The sequence below is a fragment of the Elephantulus edwardii genome, unplaced genomic scaffold (assembly GCF_000299155.1).
Source record: "Elephantulus edwardii isolate Elephantulus edwardi_28Jun2011 unplaced genomic scaffold, EleEdw1.0 scaffold00084, whole genome shotgun sequence".
Classification (NCBI taxonomy): Eukaryota; Metazoa; Chordata; class Mammalia; order Macroscelidea; family Macroscelididae; genus Elephantulus; species Elephantulus edwardii.
In genome coordinates this window covers 3,333,256-3,354,252 of record NW_006399834.1, presented here as the reverse complement: position 1 = coordinate 3,354,252, position 20,997 = coordinate 3,333,256, and the positions used below count along the sequence as shown (strand labels likewise).

Sequence of the window (20,997 nt, the reverse complement as noted above, 5' to 3'; positions counted from 1 at the left end):
GAGTTTAGGGCTGTTGTACATAGGGTCGCTATGAGTCGCAGGCAACTCGAAGGCACATAACAACAACAACAATTGTTCTTATGTGCCATTGAGTTGCCTGTGATGTATATGTGAAGATATGTGTAATAACTGAAATGTCTCAAATAAATATAGTGCATTTTGTCTTCTAAAAATAATTATTCAGTTTTATAATCTACTGTACCACATATAACTTCTATTTTACTGGAAATTTGCGGATACTAAGAGCAGAACTCTCTCAGAACTAAAGAATGGGTAATGAATTTTTTGTTAGATGCCCTCTATTTTATTCCAGTTTACAGTGACACTACGTACAACAAAACAGAACACTTCCTTGTCGTCACAATAGTTGACATATTTGAACCCCTTGCTGCAGCCACTGTATCATTTTCTCTCATTGCAGATCTTCCTCTTTTTCATTGGTCCTTTACTTTACCAAGTACAATGTTCTTCTCCAGAGACTGGTTCATCCTTATTGCACACTAATGTAAAAATCTGGCCATCCCATCTTCTAAGGAACATTGTAGCTGTACTTCTAAGATTAATGATATTGTTCCATAAATGATATAGTCTGTTGGATTACCATATATTGGAATGGGCAAAATATTAATATATTCCAGTCAGTTGGCCAAGAAGCTGTCTTTCCGCTTTCTTAGTATAGACTACTGAAGACTTCCACTGTTACATCCATTTATTGAAATATCTAAATAGGAATTCTGTAAATTGCTGTGGCTTTGTTTTTCATAAATTCCCTTGGTGAAACTTGGATTTTTCCTCAGTCCCCTTGGTTATTGTTCAAAGGCTACATCCCAAAATGGTTGAACATTGATAATTAATTGTTTGATATGGTGGTTATGTATTTTCTCACTTTCCATCTTTTTTCCCCTCATACTATCCTTTTGTTTTCCTGTTTTGTCCAATATTCTGCCCAAAGAATCCTCTGTTACAACTTAAAGCTTTAAATTTTCCTTTGGTTTCTTCAGCTTGAGAAATGATGAGCTTGCTTCTTTCTTTTTGCTTTTTTAAATTCAGGTAACTGCCTTTTTAAAAAAGACTTTGAAATCTCCTGATCATTTGGCTATTTTACTACATCATTTCTTCCATTCATCTTAGCTACTCTGTATTCAAGAGCAAGTTTCTGAGTCCCTTCTGGCATCCTTTTGGTATTTTGTTTCTTTGCTGTCTTTTTAATGGTGTTTTGTTCTCTTTATTTTTGCTATCCTGGATGTCAACCACAACTCTTCTGGTCTTTGATTATTAGTATTTAGTTTGTCAAATCAATTATTAAAATGGTTTCTCCATTCAGGTCATGGTTTAGTTCTGATAGGCTTGTTTTCATTTTCTTGAATGTCTTCTTAAATTTATGTGTAAACAATTGGTGATCTGTCCCATAGTCCCTCACATTTTTCTGACATTGAGGTTTCTAATTCTTTTACAAACTTCATGCCTTATTCTTTTATCCCACAAAATTTTAGATAGGCAGTTCCTGATTGGCCCATTTCTATTACACCAGTGCTCTGAGAAAACACTTGTTTTGTTTTCTGAAGAATCTTCTGTTCAGGTTACATCTTTTGCATTCGCATCTATAAGCAAAAGTCCATTCCAGAGCCAGCCATCAAGTTGCAGCATTCAACATTAGCTCACAGCATGAGGCACCTTCACCTGGTTGGGAAATGATCACTTCATTCCTAGCCATCAGTAGCTGGATACCGTGAGCACCAGCTACAAGCTCAGGAATCCTCAATCCTTCTGCATTTCACACTTGCTGGTCCCTTACTTAGCCCTGTCTGCACATGGGCTAGGTCAACAAGGCAGGGATCCTCATGACACTATACTTCAAGCCAGCAACCCTTCTTTGCTTATCCAGACACCTGTGGATGTTAAGTAAAAAGTGTGAACGGAACATGTCCAAACTTAGCCTATTTCTTCATTGCTTCATTTCTCTCACATCCACTAATCAGGTGAACTGCTGTGGTCACTACAAGGGAACATAGCCCTATAAGTATCAAGTCCTGGAAGAGGAGGACTCTAATAGGTACCAACTTTACTTGCCTCAGAAACAAAACAATTTGTTCCAGTTTTTAAAAGGTCAGTGTCTGTCTGTCTGTCTGTCTCTCTCTCTCTCTCTCCTTCTTCTTCCTGCTTATCTTTCTTTCAAATGTAAATCTGTTCAATCTACAGTCCAAGGAGGGGGGAGGTGTTTGTGTCAAGATTCTGTTGTCCTAGTGGATAAGCAGTTATGCTGCCTAACCAAAAGTTCAAGGAGTAGAGTGTTAAAAATCCATTCAAATGCAAATGTAATCAGAGTAGTGGGTGGGGCATAATCTTACACAAGACTAAACCCCATACCCTCTACTTAGTACTCCTTTCCACAAACATCACTCCAGGGCACATCTTCCCTTTTAGCATATCTACTTCACTATCTGAAAGGGGACTTATATGCTTTCCATAATCTGCAATATCTAGTATTCATTTTATGAAAGTCTGCTGTCAGATACCTCTCCAGAGTACTGAAGAGCAGCGATGTCAGTCTAGAGACTAAGGTGTGTCTGATCAAGGACATAGTCTTAACAATTACTTGCTATGCATCAGAAAGCTGGATGATGACTAGGGATGACAGGAGAATGGATGCCTTTGAGCTATGATGCTGGAGAAGAGTATTGATATACCATGAACTGCTGAGAGAACAAGTAAGTTCGTTCTAGGGAGGGTGAAGCCAATTTGCTCCTTGAAGGCAAGGATTCTGAAGCTTCAGCTGGCATACTTTGGACATGTTGCAAGGAGGAACCAGTCCTTGGAGAGGGACCTCATACTTGGGAAGGTAGAGGGACAGTGTAAGAGAGGAAGACCCTCCGTGAGGTGGATTGACTCAGTGACTTGGGTAATGATGGTAGGTATGTCAGAGACAATAAGATTGGCACAGAATAGAGTAAGATTTAGGGCTGTTGTACATACGGTTGCTATTGAGTGACTCAGCGGCACATAGCAACATCTAACAGTAATATTTAGTAGTAATTTTTACAATAATAGCTTAACATTATATTCAGTAAGCATCAATATTCATAAAGTTAAATCAGTAAAACATTAACACATACATCTTCAAATAAATGCCCAATGTTTTCTTCATTCTCCACTCCTAAATACTATTATATGGGCTTATCTTGTATCCGTTATTGTTTCTATAAAAGACTGACTAGAAAAAAAAAACACCACACTGCTCTGAAATATAAATGTGGTGTTGTTATGTGCCGTTCACTCACCAGTAGGTTGTCAGAGGCTGTGATTTGCACAGGAGGAGATTGCCCTTCTTTCTCCCATGGAGAGACTGGTGGGTTCACATTGCCTGCCTTTCGGTTAGCCACACAACTCCATACCACTAGGCACATAATGATAGATGTAATCATTTGTATATTTCAGTAATGACTATCCCATGGTAATGATTTTTTATTATTAAATTTTATTCGTTTTAATGAACATTTACAGAGATTTTGGGTTTTCATTCATTCATTGTTGCACTGTTTTCTCTACCCTCCTCCCCAGTTCATTCTTCTCCCCCCCCCAATGTCTGTTTTAATTGTCCAATTGCCACAGTGCTTGTCAAAGCCAGTTCTGATTAATCTCCTTTGTCAGTGTGTCCTTTGCCATTACCTATCACTCCTCCCTGAGAGAGACTTCACCCTGATTCATTAGAAAAAGGGGATGGCGCATTCTCTTAGCTACTTCCTGCTGAAAAGGGACGGTGTGGGTTTCAGGGTGAAGATCTTCTCTCACTACTCTAAAGGGCCCCTTTGGCAGTGGGAAACACATAGACTATTATGGAGATTGATTTTGGAATTTAGATGCACTGTTATCAGTTGTGCTTAGCCATACATGTTCATATCCTTGAAGATGCATCATGTAACTGTTGCAGCCTAGAAGACACAAATTTAACTAACAATTTAAAAGTACATGAGTCAAAAATTAAAAAGCAATAATATTCCGAGTAGAGGTTCTGATAGTGGTACAAATCAAATTACAGAGGGAAGGTGGTTCTTACAATAAAAGGCCTGTAGACTAGCACTTTGTCTATTATAGTGTAGAGGTTAGTAACCACAAGATGTAGAGGCTCAGCTATGTCATTTATGGTTCTTAAGTCCTGGAGCAAATTCCATCTACCACTGGGTTGTTTTACAACTCGGAAGTTCCCATGCAAGATAGAGGTAAAGAACTGCTTATGAGGTTTTCCATCCATTCCAACAACTAAGACATCATGAGAAGAGTTGGGACCCCAGAAGGCTTTTAGGGCCAATTAGTAGGCTCTGTGTCTAGGAGAAAACGAATATACTTACCAGTAATGTTAATGCTCACCCACAGCTCTTCTGGGAGGATCTAAATCATTGAAGTGTCCTTTGTTTCCAGCTGGGAGCTGGGGCCTGTCGGTCCTGTCTGCCACGAGGACCTGATGTCGGCCACCTTGGCCAAGTGTCCTTCAGAGCCACACTTAAAACAAGTGAGTGGGAGCTTCTTCTCTACTCCCTTGCCTATCTGTGGCTCTCTTCTGTGACATTGTCTACTGAAGTGGCCCAGCTTTCCACAGTGGAAGCAATTCTGACCTCCTTTATTACCTTTGGGTGGCACTGTATATGAGTAAGCCTTCTTTTCCTGACACAGGCCCTAAACTGGCAGCAATAGCTGACCCCAAAATTTTGACCATTCTCTGGTCTCTTCTCTTCCCTCTAGATCCCAGTTGTTTAAAGAGGGAAAAATTTAAGCAAATGTATAACAAATAATTTTGAACGGTAATGATTTTTAATAAATAGAAAAAAAAATTCAGATTTCTTTGTGACCTGATGTCATTGAAGTTCATCTCTTCAAAATGTTTTCGTTTACATAGCTTTCTTCTTTTAATATTTACACTAGTTTTAATGTAACTCACCAAAATTAGTGCAATATTTTAATGTAGAGAGAGGACTAATCCTAAATGAAAACAAAGAGACTAGGTCTGAAAGTTTGGCATGTTCCAAGAACTAAAAAGATCCAAGTCCTTGGATTGTAGAAACAGGGTAATAAGAGATGAGGACTGAAGGCTGTACAGAGGCCAGATCATACGGGGCTTTGTAAGGTCATAATATAAATTTTGGATTTAACTTTCATGGAAAATAAAAAACAATAGCCTATTTTTAAATAGCAAATTGTATGTTATAGTTTATATGCTTAAAACTGCTTTGAGCTAGGAGTGAATTGTACAGATAAAAGAAGTGAAATAGAAAAATAGGAGGTAGCTACAATCCTGTTGAGAGACAATGCTGGCTAGTAATAGGGAAGTACATAGAGAAATTCTGTTGGCCTAGTGGATAGAAAGTTATGCTACCAAGCCAAAGGTGAGTGATTTTAATCTGTGGCACTCAGGCCTGATTTTAATTGTTTTTGGTGGTATACCACTGGTCTGTCCATTTTCTGTACAGAGGTAACTCATGTTTGCTTTGATGCTGAATACTGTGACACTGATGTGTCACATCATGGTCAACCATGATGGTGGACGTGTTTGGTGGAGCTCCCTAATTAAAATAAGCTTGGAAGCGGGAGTGGCGTCCGCTTCTGAAATAGCTTACCTCCTGAAACTCTATGAATGTGGAGAAATGATTAAAGATACACAAGTGTTCAGGTTTTTTGTTCATAGGGTTGCTGTTAGTCGTCTACAACTCAGTGGCACTTAACAACAACAACAACGAGGGAAGTTTCTATAGAAGGATAAGAAGAGTCAATTAATTCATATTTTTTATTGGATTTACAATCATAATATTAAGAATATCTTCTGAGAATAGCAATAAGAAAGTCCAAAGAAGAAAGTATTTCCATATGAGCTCACTGAAGCTATTATAAGAAAAGGACTGGTAACATAATACAGTTTTGTGGTGTTTGTTATTACCTGTTCTTGAGCAAGCCCTGACTTACCACAACATCATGAGTTACAGAGTGAGATTGCTCCATAGCCTTTTCGTGGTTTTAATCTTTACAGAAGGATATCAGCAGACCTTTCTTCCTAGGTACGTGTCAGCTGCCAACCTTTTTAGTTAGCAGCCAGGAGCATACCATTAACTCCACTCAGGCTTCATTCGTATCAGTTGCTATTATTCTTCATTGTTGTGTATTACCAACATACCTCATTCTGCCTAGTTGATGAACAGTGTTTGTCCTCTGACTCATTGCATACCTTTGCAACTACTCTCTTGATCAGCCCTTATTTCTTTAAGCTTTGAAAGAGAAAGAAGCTATTGTAAAAAGAGCAAAGTCATTGTGATTTGGAAAAAAAAAAAAAAAGAAAGAAAAGAAAAGCTCTGAGTAATCTGGCATTTAAGAAGGGGCAAGAGGAGGAAGTTACATTTGAAGGCTCCATGGAAGATAAATGGCAACTGTTATCTAAGGGATAAAAACTTAAATGAATATTCAAATAAAAGAGTATAGATCTGGAACATATGCTGAAATTGAAGTAACAGATGGCACTATGAAGGGCTTTAGAAATCAAGGAAGGATAGGGAAATGGAACCAAGTCCATGCTATAGAGAAGAATATGAGAGGATTAAGAGTCTCATGATGAGATTTGGACTTAAGTTATTACTAAGTAATGGGGATTTTTTTGTGTGGCCTTTGATGGAAGAGAACAAAGTAACTAGGTAGTGAGAGAAGAGATTGAGATTGTTGACAATTTTAGCTTGCATAGTTCCACAGTTAGTGCTTTTGGCACAAGCAGTCAGGAAATTAAAAGACTAATTACACTGGGAAAATCTACAGTCATAGGACCTTTCCAGAGAGTTGAAGAGTAGTGATGTCCAGAGACTAAGGTGCACCTGATCCAGGCCGTGGTTTTTGTAATTACTTGCTATATGTCAGAGAGCTGGACTGTGACTAATGATGATAAAAGAATTATGATGTCTTGGAGTTGTAGTGCTGGAAAAGAATGTTAAACATTTGAATGGTCTGTAAAGAGAACACACAGGTCTATCCCGGAGAGGGTGAAACCAAGTTGCTCCTTGGAGGCAATGATTTTGAAGCTCTGTCTCACTTACTCACTTACTTTGGGCATGTTGCTAGGAGGGACTAGTCCCTGGAGAAAGACATCATGCTTGAAAGAGTGAAGGGACAGCACAAAAGAGGAAGACCTTGGATGAGATGGATTGACACAGTAACTGACTAGGATAATAGGGGCAGAGTTGTTGTAGAGACCGTGAGATTGGCTCCAGATAGGGCAGGATTCAGAGCTATTATACATAGAGTCACATAGGAGAGCACATAACAACAGCTGGTCAGGGAAACAATTGACTCAAATGAACTAATTGAAAGCTGCTCAAGTTACTCATATGAGGACAGATTAATGAGTAATGGCCAGAAACAACCTGGAAAGGAGACAGGAAACTTAAAACCCAAAGATAAATTTTAAAGGAAAGAAGGCCAGGAGATGACAGAAAAACCAGTCACATGGGTCATAGACCAGTAAGTTAGTAACTTGGAAGTCCAAAAATATATCTTCAATTGGATTAGAAGTTCAGAGAACTACCCAGAGCATCAGGAGATTGGAGCCACATGGAGTTTGTGTTCTTAGGTAGAGCATGAAAATATATATCTCACAATATCTGCAGTCTAGCCTGGAATTCCTTAATTTGACTGGCCTTTTTCATAAAATTTTAATAATTCATAGAGAAGAGACAAAGGTGGAAGATGAGTTCTATGAAATTAAAAATTAGAATTACAGATATTATTATAACAATAATTTTGTTTCTTCTGAGACATACATATTTAAAACTAAGATGATAATGAGAATGCCAATTAAGTGTGGTTTATGTTTCCGCAGAAATTTCGAAACATTTACCTGCTTTGAAATATAGTGGAATAGTTAACTGATACAGATTATCCATTTTCACATCTAATGTCAAGCCCCTAAAATATTTATTTTATATTTCCTTTAATTTGTGTTTTCTTAATGCTCAAAGGTAAAGAAAAGAATTATTCCATTTTATGCTTTGCCTGTTCACTGTAAGGAATAAAAAAATTTCAAAAGGAGGTGAATAACATCTTGGCCTCATAGTCAACTTAAAGTCAGATTGTTCTCTAAGTGTACTTTTTGCACATTGAAAGAATTTATGAACAATAATCTATTTTGTTAATTATTGGAAGCATCATGGTCTTAGTGCAACTGTGAATAACAAGGAAGATATAAATTGCCAGGTTGTGTAAGTGTTATGTTGTCATTTTCTTTTTTGATTAAATATTGTAATTTTAATATTATTTCAACAATTACAAAAATATTTCCAAATTAAAACCTAATTCCTTATATTATTGAAATGTAATAGTTTTTCCAACATTTGCAAATTTATCCTGTAATACTTCCCCTAAAATTTGACGGGCCCCAGTTTTTGTTTTCTCTTCATTCATTTGATATAGTGCATATGATTAATATTATTACATTCATGGACTTGAATAATTAATTTATTCTTGAAATCTGTACAAATGTGAGTCTTGCTTGTCTTCATTAGTCTGTGGTAAAAACCCAATGTCTTTTGATAAATGTTTATTTAAGAAAAAAGAAATGCCATCAATGCTCAGTTTGGCTGATAGATGAGACCTGTATGTGATTTTCACTCTTACCACAGATTTTTATCTTCCTACAATCAGCGTCTAAGCACCAACACCCCTCTAATGCATTACCATGTTGAATGTCTAGAGCTATGTTTGCCTCTTTGACTTCGTCTGACATTGATTACATGTTCAGGCCACTGTCGGTTGCACTTTTGAGTTTTTGAGCTCCGTTTTATATCACAAATGTTTTCCCAGTTTACAGACATGACCTCTATAATTCTTCTCCAAAACAGTAAATTCCTGTCTATACAAAAGGAACATACAGAAAAATATCAAGTACTATTTTTCTTGGAAGAAAAATTTGAAGTACATATCCGTGTCAAAAATAGTAATAAGAGTTGAGAATGGATGAAGGGTCAGTAGATCTATATTTGTATTGGAGTATAAACTCTGCGGTCTAGTCAGTTTTGGTTGTGGAAATTTTCTGTTCCTATAATCTGTCATGGGAGTCGAAAAGTAGTTATATTGGCTAAACTGTTTATTATAATGATCGTCTTCTGTGAATGAATGAATGGAGTCATCTAAATAAATGTTAGTTGAATATTTTACATGCCCCAGAATATAGAACCTGGAAATTAATTTTTGATACTCACTTTAGTTATTGATTGTTGTTGTTAATATGCCATCAAGTTGCTTGCAACTCATAGCGACTGAAACCTGCTCAGTCCTGTGCCAACCTTATTTTCTCTGACCACCAACCCTCATTACTCAAGTCACTGAATTAATCCATCTCATCAAGGGTCTTCCTCTCTTGTGCTATCCTTTCAACTTCCAAGCATGATGTCCCTTTTCAAGGACTGATTTCCTCTTTGCAACATTCTCAAACTGTGTCAGACTAAGCCTGAGAATCCTTGCCTCCAAGGAGCAGCCTGCTTTCACCCTTTCTAGGAGGAACCTGTTTGTTCTCCTGTCAGTCCATGTTAGATTCTGTACTCTTCTCCAGCACCATAGCTCAAAGGGAACAATTCTATTTCAGTCACCCCTAGTCGTTGTCCAGCTTTCTGATGCATAGCAAGTAATTGTGAAGACCATGGCCTGGATCAGGTGCACCTTAGTCTTCAGACTGACGTCTTGGTCTTCAGTACTCTGTAGAGGTCCCTGATAGTAGACTTTCCCAATGCACTTAGAATTTTCAAAAATGTCTGTTTTCAGTCTTCTAAATCCTCAGAAGTTAGAATCCTATTGGTTCTGCTTCATTGGAATAATTAGTGAGGAGTAAGTTACTAGATCTTACACATGTGTTGTGTAGAGAATAAGTTAATGAGAACTGCATATGATGTTAAGGGTTTATTGTCCAGAAATGACATTGCCAGCCATTGAGTTTGACTTTCCCATGTGGGTGTGCAGAAATATGTAAATATGGGGTGTTAGCTAGTCTGCTGGGGAATTAGTTTGTCTCACCATTAAATTGGGCAGATGAATCTCACCACCAGCAAAAACAAAACAAGAGAATGCAATGTGCCCATCTGAGGATAAAGATTCTTGTGCCAGCTAGACCTACAGCAGAAGAAACTGTGGCTGCAACACAGAACCAGAGACTTGACATGTGACAGGTTTGGTTCCCATGGAACCAAAGCTAAGAGCCTTTTCCCCAAGTTTTTTGGAGGACTTGGAACAGAGGTGGGGATGAGCTGTAATTGACAAGACTAAAGGCTTTGTAACACTTGCCCAAAGCCACAAGGTGCCTGTGAGCACATTTCATAAGCTATCCTGACTGAGTGATTATGTCTGCTACCAACCTGCTTTGACTTGGCTCTGTCTCACATACTTTGGGCATGTGGCCAGGAGAGATCTTGGAGAAGGACATCATGCATGGAAGAGTGGAGGGACAGTGGTGGGGAGGAGGACCCAGATGAGATGGATTGATACAGTAGTTGTATCAGAATTAGTGAGACTGACTCAGGACGGGGCAGGGTTCAGAGCTGCTGTACTTAGAGTCAGAGTCACAGGCAACTCAATGGTACATAACAACACTGTTGTTCTGTATGGTCTGTGAGCTATTGAAACAAATTTTGGAATGGGCAGAGCAATAAAATGGATGTTGGTATGAGTAGAAATAGATGTGGGAACATAGGGAACACGTCTGACTTCATGGGAACTGGTTTAGTGTTGTGGGTCCTGTAGACAGGGCAGATCCCCATTGTGGAGTTGGTAATGGCAGATACAGCTGTCTCCATGTGGCTCCTTTACAGTACATCAATTTTTCCTCTGGTTCTATCATAAGGTCTCTGAAAAAATATTACTATATTTTTTGTAAATTAATGAATTTTTTTCCTTTTGACTTGATAAAATATATTTTAAGCCAAAAATCTCTAAAAAAAGGAAGTTGGGTCTTTACTTTGTTGTATTATTGTCAAGTTTTTCTGAAATCAAGGTATGATTAAGCTTTCCGTGACTCATCAAGTACATTAACCACTTCCACTATCCCTAGACTCTTCATGTATCTATAATTACACACAATTACATTAGAAGCAAAATGCTGCCCAATCAATCTTAATCATAGTAAATGTAAAGGAAAGAGTTGATTCAAACTGTATGCCTTTGAGTTGACAGTTCAACTCCTTACCTCTAGGTCACCAGAGCTCCCTAATTAGGGAAGTTAGAATGTCCAAATTCAGGTTGGAAACAGTTGAAACAATTCTTCATTCTGAATAGCTATTTTAGGTGTGCTTGCAAACCCTTTGACCTTCAGCTTGATGGTTTCAGACCTGTGTTACAAAGCACTCTTAGTCCTGCCAATTATGACATCTTTCCCCACTTTCCAGTAGTTCAGCATGAATGAGTGCATGCCTTTGTCACTCTATGTCAGTCAATCTATTTCTCTTCTACTGCTGCTATTGTTAGTGTTTATCATTAGAGTCCAGGTCTTACTTAACACACGAATCTCGGATCCAAATGGATGAGTACTGAACTCGCCACTTCTCTCTGCTGGTATCACAATCCCCATTTTCTGCAGTTAAATCTGTTCATTCTAATCTGGTGGGATGGCAAGACTAAACAATTCCCTTATGTGTAATCTGCAGACCTTCTCTACATGTTCCCACCAAAAAGTTGGTGTTCACCTTCTTCCTATCTTTTGCCTCGTCTCACCCAGCCATGTGCCTAACCCCAACCCTCTATTGGGTTTCCAGAGGCAGTATAATTGCCCAAAAGGAGCTTGCCCATCCTCCTGCGAAGCAGCTGGTGATTTCAAAACATATGTTTTAATTAAAGGTTGTAATGCAGGTTCTAACCAAAATAGGTCACAAGAGCATCCAACTCTTGATGATGCTAATATTAATCACTAGGTGACAGCCTAGTAGGTCCATTAAAAATTTTTCAAAACCTTCTACTCAACAGTTTTATCCATTGAGGATCATTGCCTTAGTTACTTCATTAGAGTAAATTTGCAAAAGAAAAGTTTTCTAATTCTTTCATAAAGAGAGTCTTAAAGAAAAGACTACATAACAATACTTGTTTCACAATGATAATCATCAAAAAAAGAAAAGGAAAAACTATAATAAAAGAAATCCTTAATAATTGGAAGAATATTGTACTTGTGACCAAAAAGATGATGAGATCAGTTGATAGAATATTTCCTTTTTATGAAAGCGTGAACAGTATAAATGACTTATCCAGGATTGGTCAGAAAGAAGATACTTTTTAATTATTATAAAAAGAAATATGAAAGTTAGTCTCATATCTAATTTTAAAAGGCCATGACTTGTCAACATTCCATGTTGCGTGTGAGATCAAAACTTTATGCTATTTCAATTACACTTTATGACCCTGACCCTTCTTCTAGAGTTACTATAATTTCTTCCTTAAAAATGCCATTTTAAATCAATGATCTTTTGTGCAGCTGAATCTTCACTGTATGAAAATGTGAGCATATATTTTTATATAGCAGATTTTAAGGATTTTTTTGTGATTCTGTTACAAACAGAAGGAAATAGTACTTTTAAACAAATGAAATGATCAATAACTCACTGTTTAGAATTTCATGGAAACTAAAAGCCTTTAAAATGACAAAAATTGCTAATTTTTATGATTTATAGAGTCATTTTTGTCACATAATTTTGGTCATATACCCAACAGCTTTCCTTTTTCTATCTTCCTTCTAAAAATTCTGTTTTGTATTACCTACATGGAAAAGACCTTTAGAGTTCAGTAGACAAACAGTGTAGCATCTCTTCAGAGGATTATGGGAATTTCCAGTGGTGGATGCACAATGTCTGTTGTTCTTCATTTTCTTTTTTATAGTGTTTCTAGCAGAAGTCATGTAATTTGGATTCAGAATTTGTATTGAAGCCATAAACCTGTGAACAGTGTCCCGATTGTCTCATGCATGCTGTGTGAAAGAGTGAGTTGTTGGGTGTGTGTGCGCGCGCGCCGTCAAATAGGATCTGACTGGTACTGGAGGAGATTGTCCCTCCTTCTCCAGCAGAACATCTGCTGGATTCAAACCATGCTCCTCTGGGATTGCAGTGCAGTTTCTTGCCACTAGGCCACCATAGCTCCCTATGAAATAGAGTTTTAGGCAACCTTTTTTTTTTAATGCCTCAGTGATTTCCATTTTCTCTCTGCTAGTCTATAAATATTAAGAGTATTCGTGTTGTCTGACATGATATGTCTTATATTAAAGTAGAACATTTTTATACATTTAATGCTGTGTTTCATTAAAAAAAGAAAAACACCCTATTTAGGTTTGACTGATTTGCTTTCTTATCTTGGCATATTTGAAAGAGCATTCTGTACCTGTTTCCAAAAGTAGGAATGTAATTTGATCTATGTTTTGTGTTGCCTGGTAACTTAGAGTAGAGCACTTTGCATTAGCCTGTATTGATCAGTTCCTGTCCTATTTTAGGCATTTATTGGACAATTAATACAACCATGTAAAGACTCTCTAGAGTATTCCTATGAACTGGATCATTTTACTTAACATCTACATCAATATAGCAAAGGAGGCAAGGGGTTGATTAAGAGATACCACAGGAAAACTAAGCCTTCAAATTTACATTATATTTTTCAGGTTCTGTCCATCACTAGAAACGAAGGCTATGTTTGTTCTCTATTGAAATACTTTGTAAAATTTGGGAAACTTTCTGTTACATAGACTTCAATTTCTATCACTTGAAAAATCTAGATTATATGCATATAATTTTACTTTTATTTCGGCTCCTAATTCCTGTGCTCTGTGTCTTTGTTTCTATAATTAAAAATTACAATCCATTCTTATATTAAGACATTTTATACAGTCTGTAAATACTGTAAACTTGCTATAATTTTTCTAATGTGATTGTAAACCTTCACACAGAAGAAGTTTTAAATGTAATTTTAAAATTACTTCACCTAAATGAACCATTTCAGGTCCTTGAATATTTTAACATTAATGAAAAAGAAGTAATCTTATAAATTTTAAAATAGCATTCTTTATTTTTTTTATAATTTTTTTAGTATATAAATAGTTACTTCTGAGAAATGAACCTATATGTTGTGCTAGGGTGCTAAGAAGAAAATGATAGTTTAATCTCAGGGTGCTTCACAGGTGCTCAGAGTAGGTTGAAGAGCTAATAATTTAGTATTATTACTTTAAGTTGTCTTTAAGAAGTGTAAATATGGCTTACAGAATGTGTGTATTAAACCCATTCCATTTACTTTTAGTCATACTTTGCATCATGGCGGTATTCGTTGTTGTTAAGTACCTTTGAGTTGGAACCAGCACATACCTGACTCTCCAGTGTATTTTCAGAGTCAGATAAAACAAATACTTTTAATATCTTTATATATTACTCGTTAATTCAAATTGTATAAGCTGTTTTTAAACTTCCTTTTAAATGTTTTTTCTTTTTAAAACTCAACAGTAAAGATAGCATTGATTCATTTAGCCAACAAATATTTGTTGTTTACCTCCTGTGCACCATTATCTGTTCTAGGCTTTGAGAATCCATACACAATAAAACAGAGTTTACATTCTAGTGGGAAATAACATATAAGCAAGTAGAGAATGCAGGGAGTGATTGTTGCTATGATTCAAGGACAACAAAGTGAATAGAGGGTGTTGTAAATTCAGAAATGTATCTACGATGGGGATTTTTAAAGATCCCTCTTCCCACAAACTTAAATACTCTTTTCTCTATAACTGTGGCTTCCCCCCGCCAATATCCTGTATGATACTGTAGTTAACTATTTAAAAGTGTCTGATTTTTCAACCCAAGAATAAGGCCTTGGAAGATCCATAGCTCTTTCTATAGCTCATTATTTGTGTTTTACAAATTTCTAATACTGTCTTCTTTTTACTGTTGTTACTGACCTTGTCACTCTTGTTACTGAGAATGTCTAAGAAAATCCATACTTCTGTTGGTTAGGGCCAAGGTGAAATCTCCTGCCCCTGTGCTCAACCCCAGAACTATTTAAATACTCAAACTCTGCCCGACAGACTTCTAGGAATGTGGGCATACCTGTGTTGGAGAGAGACAAAGTAAATTCTGCCCATCCCCTTAGCCCGAAAACTATATAAACACATAGGCCCAGCCTTCCAGATTTCTGGGAATGCAGGCATACCTGTGTTGTATAGGACCAAAGTGAAATCTCCCAACTCCACACTCAGCCTGAAAACTATTTAAACACTCAGACCCTGCCCGCAAGACTACTAGAAATGTGGGCATACCTGTGTTGAATAGGGCCAAGGTGAAATCTCCCACTTCCATACCCAGTCCCAAAACTATTTAAACACATAGGTTTGTGCTTATGCGAAACCTATACTTGGACCAGTAGGAAGTCTTAGAATAGAGGAAGGAAACACTACATGGTTCACAATTGGGCAAAGGTGTATATCAGGGCTCCATACCTTTTCAACCTATATGCAGAACAGATCATCCAGGAGGCAGGGCTCTCTGAGGAGAAATGTGTCATCAGATTGGAGGAAGACTTAACCAGCTACGTTATGCAGATAACACAACCTTGCGTGCTGAAACTGAGGAGGCCCTGAGCACTTGCTCCAGAAGGTCAAGGACTGCAGCCTTCAATATAGATGGAAGTAAAATATAAAAAAAAAAGCCACAGAAATTCTCACCAGTAGGCCAATTTGCAGCATCACGATAGATGGTGAAGAGATTGAGATTGTTAACAGCTTTAGTTTGTTTCACTCAACAGTCAACACTCTTTGCACCAGCAGTCAGTAAATCGGAAGATTAATTTCATTGGCAAAGTCTTCTGTCAGGGACCTCTCCAAAGTGCTGAAGAGCAATGATGTAAGTCTGGAGACTAAGGTGAACCTGACTCAAGCTGTAGTCTTTGCAATTACTTTCTATGCATCAAAAAGCTAGACAATGACTAGGGATGATAGCATTGCTGCCTTTGATCTGTGGTGCTGGAGAAGAGTATTGAATACTCTTGGACTACTGAATAACCATGGACTGCTAGGAGAACAGACACGGTCATCCTAGAGAAAGTGAAACCAGCCTGCTCCTCGGAGGCAATGATGTTGCAAGGAGTGACTAGTCGTTTGAGAGGGACATCATGCTTGGAAGGGTGGAAGTACAGGGCAAGAGAGGAAGAACTTCGATGAAATGGATTGAGTCAGTGACTGGGGTGGGTAATGGAGGTGGGTGTGTCAGACACAGTAAGGTACGCATAGAATAGAACAAGGATCAGAGCCGTTGTACATAAGGTCACTATGAGTCACAAGCAACTCCATGGCCCATGGCACATAACGACAACAACTAGCAAAATGTATACCAATTCAACAATTTCTCCACATTAGCATTCGTGGTGTTGATTACATTATTTAAGTTGTATAACCATTCTGACTCTACTTTTCTGAATTGCTCTTCCTCTTATTAATATGAACACACTCTCCTGTGAGGTTCCTGTCTAATCTTCCATAATGCTGTTGTCACTTTGATCCCATGTAGTTCTTAAAATTACTTGCTGTTCAAGTCAGATAATGTTTACAACTTTAGCTAAAATGTTGTTTTTGTTAAGATTTCAGATTTTTGGAAAAAAAGATAAACTACTTAGGGTGATGGTTTCAGAGGTTTCTATAGTTTCATGCTTAGTGTTTATTATAAGAATGAATAAATGAAATATTGAGTATGTCTTCCTTTTCATAGTTTTTAAAAATACCAAATAAGAAAGCATCATTTTTAAAAACTTAATCTCTTATCCACAGGTACTACTGAACGAGTGTGCTTGATCCAGGGAACAGTTGAAGCACTGAATGCAGTTCATGGCTTCATTGCTGAAAAAATTCGAGAAATGCCCCAAAATGTGGCCAAGACAGAACCAGTCAGTATTCTACAACCCCAGACCACCGTTAACCCAGATCGCATCAAACAAGTGAGTGTTTAGTTGGGAAATCAAAGAGAAATATCCTCAGCTTAGTATGAATACTTTATAAAAGAAGAATTACAATCTTAGTATAGAATTGTTTTTCTCCTGCATATCCCAAAACATACCAGAATTATTATTTAACTATTTAAGTACTATGCACCTCTACTCCTAATTTATTTATTGATTCAATTATTTATTTATTAGTGTTAATTGAGGAGCAATTGTGTGACTTTTAAAAATTAATTTTTACAAATTTAATATATTTAAAATGTATCACTTTTTAAATAAAATATAAAACTTTAAATGAAATGATTCTCAATTTCTACTATATTTTTAGTGATATATATATTAGCTTAAGAATAGTGTTATGAAAACGGATTCTTGTTTTGTTAATTTGTCTTGTTGAACATTTTTTAGTTTTGAATAAATATGTATAAGTAAACCTGTGTAACTAAAAAGCAGTACTTTGTTATGAATCAACTCTTATGTTCTGTATGATTTGTATAGTATTTGGATATATGTCATAAAGTACTAATTTTTAATGCATGGGATTTTCTGTAACAAAATTTTCCTTGACAAATATCAATGTTAATTTTAAGATTGAATGATGGCTGAAATTATGTAGAGGAAAAATGGCATTCTTTAATGTAAAATAAGATGGATTCTTCTCAATAGTTCTTTAAAATTATCTAATTATTTGATATTTTACAATTATTGTTTTTTCTTTAGCCCTATTGCAGATAATTTCTTAATTTGTGAACTCTACCAATAGACTATGGCTTCAAAAGAAATGTATTTTCATTAATTATCAGGATATTTCATCTACAGAATATTTATGATTATTGTAATAAATTTGAGATGTAGCTTAAAGTCTTATTAATTTCATGTTTCTGAGTTGAAAACAAATATTTTTTAAAAATTGTGTTATGAATCTTGTTTCCAATATATAGATAAACTTGAATGCTGATTGATCAAATGTAAATTAAAAATTAATAATTAGGTGACATATCTTCATATTTTAGTCTAATCCTGTTTTCTATTAATTACCATTAAAAGTCCCTCTTTGTTTATACTATGAGTATACAGCTGTTATTCCATATAAAATTATCCTTTTCCTACTTTATCATTGTCAGCATTGTTCCATATGTACAATCCTCATAAGTTTTTAAGGAAATATTTCCTAATTTATACACAGTAGAATATAAATATTGTAAAATACTAAACATTAGTGGATATTTTTATTTTTCATAGATATTTATAGTTTTGAAATATTTATTATATCCTAGTTGTGATAAGAATTACATAAAATATCAAGCAATGAGTAGTTTAAAGACTAAAGCCATCATTATAATACCATAACTTGCTTCAGATTTTAAAATTAGGTAGGAATTTAGTTAGAGATTTCTAGGTTAAAAATCATTTGAACATTCTAAAGCAGCACTAAAGTGTAGGGTCCATTGACTTTGCCATAATCCAATCTCTTATTTCTCCCTTGTCCTTCGTTACTTCCATGGAGATGTTTCAGTATTTAGGGGCAAAATAGTAAAATGTCATTTGGGTAGTATAAAATCTACAAAGCAATACCAGAGTGTCAAGACAGTGATGTGAATGAATTTTTATTGCTTTTATAATAATAAATACCTAGTAAATTAATTAATGGCATAGTAATAGCTGCTAAAAATATAACTTAATCTATGACAATATGAAATTTTTAGGTTACCCTGTAACCAATGCTAGTATAGATATATTTTTGCATATTGTAATTTAAAAAGTTTTTTGGTTTTGTTTTACTTCCTTGGTGTATATAATATTAATTATGGTCATGATAAGTTTAAAAAGTAACAGTGCTGGATTCACTTTTGTTTGTATTCATTTGTAAACCTCATAGAACTTCATGGGATTTAAAAAATGTATACATTGTTAGTCATTTAATATATTCATGTAATCAGTAATGAATGGGAAATAAGAATACAATCAATAATTTCTTAAAAACATACACTGAATCTGATAAGGAAATACATTTAATATTTTCCTTGCAATCTGGAGAAAAGGAATATTTCCAAGATGTTATAGAGAAACTGGGGAACTTTTTGTCCACTGAGTTTGGTCCTTAACCTTTTAGGATCCTGCTTTACCAGTGCAGTAGTTTTCACTGAATCAGTCTCTAAATTATATGTCAAGTATATAGATTTAATCTACTAGATTATGTGATGTTTATGGAATGGTTATATTTTAATATGTAGGGTATGAAGATATTTGTTAAATATTAATCTTTCCCAAATTAACTATGCTATTAAATGCTTGCTTTTAACGTCAGTTCTAAAGTTATTTTTAAACAATTTCTTTGTAATCTTTCCTTAGCAATTTTCTTGATCAAATTGTTTTAAGAATAGTAGGTTTTAAAATGTTGGAGCCAAGAAAAAGCAGCCTCTGCATAGAAATAGATTCATGTTGAAAATTCAGTTATGCATTTTATTTTTTTAGTTATTACATTTGTCCATTTTATCATCAATATTTTAAAGTTTTGCTTGTTTTTAAAAAATATAATTTATGTGTAACTTGGATTTAAAATAGGAGTTCAAAGTTCTAAAATGTTCTAAAAATTATTAGTTTTACATTAATAAGCATAAAAGAAATCTATTCTGAATTATGTTATCTAAAGTTAGTAACTGAATAAATTGTGTGGAATCAAAATATCCTGCCCAAATGAAATCTACTTTTATTGATGAATGAATTCTCAAACTAGTATATTTTTCTTAAATAAAAGTAGTTTAGAATGGTCTCTCAGATCTTTAAACGTACTTGAATGGTTAAATCTATTATGATAACCTTATGGCCAACTTCAACTGTTAGATACTGTGCACTATTCAATTATTTGGTCACAATAATAGTTTTAAGAAAAGCCCCCTTAGCTAAAGGTATTTTTAGATAGATAGATGTTAGATAGATAGATAGCTAGAGTGATAGAGTGATAGATAGATAGATAGAGTGATAGACAGACATATGAGTTTTGGTGATCTGGTAGCAAGAAACTACACTGCAATTCCAGAGGCACATGGTTTATATCATGCTCTGTGGGAGAAGGATGGCCAGTCTCCTGCCAAGTGGTTAACTGCCTCTGAAAACCTCCTTGAGGGTCAACGATGTCCATTCTGACTCCACAGTACTCAACAATGCATAAAAAAAAATAAAAAATATTTTATTTAGCCCTAAGGATTTTGCATTAGTCATAAAAAATGGCAAAATAACCAGTTACGTTTGTTAATTCATTATTAATTTCTTCATTCAGTTATTTATTTAATCATGTATTTATTAAAGGCCTTTTTAGTGAATTACATGCAGTAAATACAGATGCATAACTCTTGTCCTCTAAGATTAGTTTGTGAGAGACTCAGCTGTTGGGCGCTGTTGAGTCAACAAGAGATGGAAACTTTTCCATATTGTACACAATTGTCGCTTGAGGATGAAAGACTCTAGTGCTTAAAATAATTTATAAAACTATTTATTCAAACAATTTAAACAATATACTACTGGAACTAAAAAATGTGTAAGAGAAACATACATAAGCATAAGTGTAAATTGTCATGTAAAAGAGAAAGAAATTTGAACTGGACCATGGAATGTGTAAAAGAGTTGTGTAATTATAGAATAAAGAAAGAAAAAGCTTATTTAAGGCATGAGAAACAATATGGAGATAAACATATCATATTTTTTCAACAGAAAGGAGAAAATTTTGACAGAAGAGGTACATTCCTGTTAGACATTAAAAGAAATCAGTGGTGAATGAGGAACCTTGGATGTCTGGCTGATGTGCTTTCTAAATATAGACGGGAATATTCATTATACTCAGGAAAATTTTATTTTTTATTTTATGTGGATTATTGCAAAATCTGAACAGTTAGGGTTCTTTGTTATTAAGAGGAATAGGTAATTATGTTCTAAGCAGTTGTTTATCTCTTTCAAAAGCCCACTATGGTCAATTTGATTCCAATTCATGGTGACCTTCTGTCAGGTTTCTGAGACTATAAATCTTACCTGGAACAGAATGTTTCT

The 20,997-nt window shown here is 35.5% G+C and overlaps 1 protein-coding gene across 3 annotated transcripts in view; it reads left to right on the top strand.

Moving 5' to 3' along the window:
- Positions 1-20,997, top strand: part of LOC102874200 (RNA-binding protein Nova-1-like) — a 150,672-nt gene that overhangs the window by 91,822 nt on the left and 37,853 nt on the right. For all 3 annotated transcript variants that reach the window (XM_006889963.1, XM_006889962.1, XM_006889964.1), the window contains one exon: positions 16,784-16,950. In XM_006889963.1, the coding sequence (XP_006890025.1) occupies positions 16,784-16,950 (167 nt within the window). The remainder of the gene's footprint in view (positions 1-16,783; positions 16,951-20,997) is intronic.